At 57.3% G+C, this 3,819-nt stretch overlaps 1 protein-coding gene across 1 annotated transcript in view; it reads left to right on the plus strand.

The window, feature by feature from the left end:
- PSD (pleckstrin and Sec7 domain containing) overlaps positions 1-3,819 on the plus strand; it is a 14,141-nt gene that overhangs the window by 8,149 nt on the left and 2,173 nt on the right. Inside the window, 3 exon segments of the mRNA XM_010859603.1 lie at positions 1,911-1,954; positions 3,388-3,578; positions 3,680-3,750. Coding sequence (XP_010857905.1) covers positions 1,911-1,954; positions 3,388-3,578; positions 3,680-3,750 — 306 coding nt within the window.

Genomic DNA, 3,819 nt, shown 5'->3' on the forward strand with positions numbered 1-3,819 from the left:
GGGCCGACGGGGGAGCCCGACAGGGACAGAGCCCATGGGTAGCCAGGAGTGGGCATGGATGGAGAGGGTAGGGCAGAGGCCCTGAGATCAAGTTGGGGATCTCAGACCAAAGGGTCCTTCTAGGTGAGAGCACGATATGGGGCTCACGCGTGGAGTTTAGGACTTTTGGAAGGAAGACGTGGTTGTGGACCAATGGAAGTGCCGAGAGGGGGTAGGGGATGAACTGGGAGGCTGGATACAGGATTTCAGGCCGGATCTCAGCGACCACTTCAGCGTCCTGGCCAGAGAGTTGAAGAGTGAGGGCTTGGGCTCTGAGTTGTGCTAAGTGCGGGGTGGGCTTGTACTGGGAGGGCTGTGTGTGCACCTGTCTGGGTTGTGCTGTGGGGTGGAGGTTGTGGTGCTGTGGGGTGGATGTGGTGGGGTGTACCTACCCTAGACAGGGTGTGCACAGGTGAGATGCTTGGCATTTGGGGCTGGGCATAGCGGGTGGACAGTGAAAGAGTCAGAGACCATGTTGCGTGGGGAGCGGTGTGTGGGGGGCTGTGTCCCATCTTGGAGAAGGTGCCGACGTCACCACTGCACCCAGCTTCTTGCAGGCAGGCAGCAGCACACGCCACCACACGCCACACACTTAGCTGCACATGCTGGGGACACACCCACTCACAGGCTGGTGGAGGCACCCCCACAGTGGGAGGCACTGGTGTGAGCCCATGCTGCTGGCCACTCCCAAGAAGAGGGGTCCCCTGTGCCACTCCTGGAACTCATCCTCTCTTCCCACCACCCTAAGGCCCCTGCAGGTCCCCCAGGCCAAGTCCACAGAGAGAAGGGACTGGTTCAGGAGTTCACAGGGAGTTTGTGGTATACAGGGTTTGGAAGCTAAAACTATTGCCCTTTAGGCTGATGTCCATTCTCCAGTAACATGAAGTATGGGCATGGGCAGGGGGTTGGCACACCCTGGCATTCGGCTTGGTGGGGCTGTCTGGGTTGGGGGAAGTGCTCAGCTTGCTCTGGGGTTGGGAGCCATGAGAGCGTGTTCTCTATTAGCCAAGGAGAGAGGTGACAGGGAAAGTCCTGTTCCTGGGCCTCAGTTTCTCCATATGCTCTGTGTGGGTTTATTCCATGGAAATAGGCCAAAGATGTGGTTGGGGAAAGGAGAGCTTCTTAGGCTGCTCTTTCTGTTCCCTCTGGAGCCGCGTTCCCCCCACCCAGGATCTGAACAGGATGACCCTAAACAATAACAACAGTAAAGATGCACGCTAAGTCGTTTCAGTCGTGTCCAACTCTTCGAGCCCGTAGACTATGGCCAGGCTCCTCTGTCCAGGGGATTCTCCAGCAACAATACTGGAGTGGGTTGCCATGCCCTCCTCTAGGGGAGCTTCCTGACCCATGGATCGAACCCACATTTATCTCCTGCATTGGCAGATGGGTTCTTTACCACTAGTGCCATCCGGGAAGCCCAAAGATGATAGTAGCAGTTACTGTACATCAACCATGTGCTGTGATGTCTGTGTTAATTGCTTGCCCTGTGTTAAACACGTGGTACTGGGGCTTGCCTGGTGGTCCAGTGGTTAAGACTCCAAGTTCCTAATACGATATGGGGGCTGTGGGTTTGATCCTTTATCAACGAACTAAGATCCTGCATGCCTCACGGCTCAGCCCCACCAAAAAATAACACATGGTAATAGTTTGTTCTTCCCATAGACACTTGGCCTGCAGCTCAAGTGGGAGATCTGGGCCTGGGTCCTGTCCTTCGCTCTACAGCCTGGGTCGTTGGTCATTACACCCATGCCCATCCTTACCCGAAGTTCTGTCTCCTCCCCCTGACTGGGAGGGAGGGCTCTGAGCTCTGGCATTGGTGCACCTCCCCCTGGATCGACCCCCACCCCCCTGATTTGTTCCTTCCTCCCCAGGCCTTGTACAGCTCCATCAAGAATGAAAAGTTGCAGTGGGCCATGTGAGTCCTGGGGATGTCTGGAGAGGGGGTGGGGGGGATGAGATGTCAGGAAGGGGCTGCCTGGAGGGGTTGAGAGCACTGAGGTGGGCTGAGTGAACCCTGGGGCTGTGAGACAGGGGAGGTGGCTGAGACTATGAGAGGCTATGAGGCTGCCTCACTTCCTTTTTTGGAGATCCTGCCTGGATGTAGGGCCTGTGTCTTGTCTGTAGCTGGTTGTTTTGACAAGCTGGGTTGGGTAGGTGGCCAGTATCAACTGGCCTGGGAGGAGGGGTACTGAAACAAAACAGGGAGGTCTTTTTGGCAATCTAAGTGGGAAAGTCTCTGGTCAGAATTCTCTGACCGATAGAGGGAGAGCCCCCTCTTGGGTCCTAGGGAGTCCAGAGTTGTCTACTCTTGGCAGCCCCAGTGAAACAGAAAGACTTAAGAGTTGTCTTGGAAAAGTCTAGTCTGTGGGAGGAGGTCTAGTGTTGAATCCCCAGGTCTGAGAGTACAGCCCTCATCTAAACAGTCGGTGGGTCACTCATACTTGCTGGTATCTGCTGAGAGTCCAGTCACTGCCCAGTTTAGTTGGGTGCTCCCTCTGCTCCTCAGAGGAGGCCAAGCTCAGGACTGGGGTACGGCGAGGGTGGGATCAGGGAAAGCTTCTGTGAGGACTGGTCTTGGGGCAAGCCTTGAAGGAGAGGAAAAATTGGGGAGAGAAAGAGGGAAGTTGATATTTGGGAGGCAAATGCATGGTGGCTGAAAGGAGTATGGGGTGGGGAGACCAAGAGGAGGCAGGCCTGACTGGCCTGGAGAGTGGGAGAGACAGTGCTGGTGGGATGTGGCGTAGGCTCCATGTGGGGGCAGTAGGGAGCTACTGCAGGTTTCTGAGGAGGGAGTAACAAGATGGAATCAGATCCTTTAGAGGATATCTGACAGAGCCTGCAGACCAGGATGTACAAGGGAACTACTAGGAAGCTCCTCTTGCCACCATTTAGCCAACAAGCTCTGAGTAAAGCCTGGTGCTGGGTGTGGTTGAGAAGCTGAGTCAGACGTTTATGCCCTAGCACAGAAGGGAGTGAGGGGTGTGTGTGCAGAAATGGAGAGGATGGGACTGGGTCCATGTGAAGAGAGGAAGGGACAGACATGGCCCTACCCGTGGGAGCTTTAGTATGGGGGCAGAGACATGCTGGCTCAAGGAGCCCTGATCTGAGTGGCGAGGTACAGCAGCACCCTGGGCCACCCAGTCTGAGGCCGGAGATGTGGCTCCAGGAGCCTCAGGCTGAGGAGAGCCACACCCTCTGTGGCTCCTTCTGTGGAGAAGAGGGGCAGCCCCCGCACCCACTTCTCCACAGACACTGGAGAGCTTTCCTGGGTGCCAGAGGTCAGGACTGGATGTGGGGGCAGGGTTGTGGCTCCACAACCAGCCCCCTCTGAGGTAATCACACCTGCAGAGACGAGGAGGAGCTGAGACGGTCTCTGTCTGAGCTGGCCGACCCCAACCCCAAGGTCATCAAGAGGGTCAGTGGGGGCAGTGGCAGTGGCTCCAGCCCTTTCCTGGACCTGACTCCTGAGCCCGGGGCTGCAGTCTACAAGCACGGCGCCTTGGTGCGAAAGGTGCACGCGGACCCTGACTGCAGGAAGAGTATGTGGCCAGGTGGGAAGGCCTGGGAGGGGGATGGGAGTGGGCCTGTCTCAGGCCCCCCTGCTCGTCTTCCTCACTCCCCCCCTCTGCCCACCCGCCAGCACCTCGGGGCAAGCGCGGCTGGAAGAACTTCCACGGGATCCTCAAGGGCATGATCCTCTATCTGCAGAAGGTGCGAGGCCAGCCCAAAGGGGTGGGGCTGGGGTGGCTCAGAGGATTCGGGGGGCTGGGCTGGGACAGG

Source organism: Bison bison, unplaced genomic scaffold (genome assembly GCF_000754665.1).
Source record: "Bison bison bison isolate TAMUID 2011002044 unplaced genomic scaffold, Bison_UMD1.0 scf7180017864456, whole genome shotgun sequence".
In the NCBI taxonomy this organism is placed as follows: Eukaryota; Metazoa; Chordata; class Mammalia; order Artiodactyla; family Bovidae; genus Bison; species Bison bison.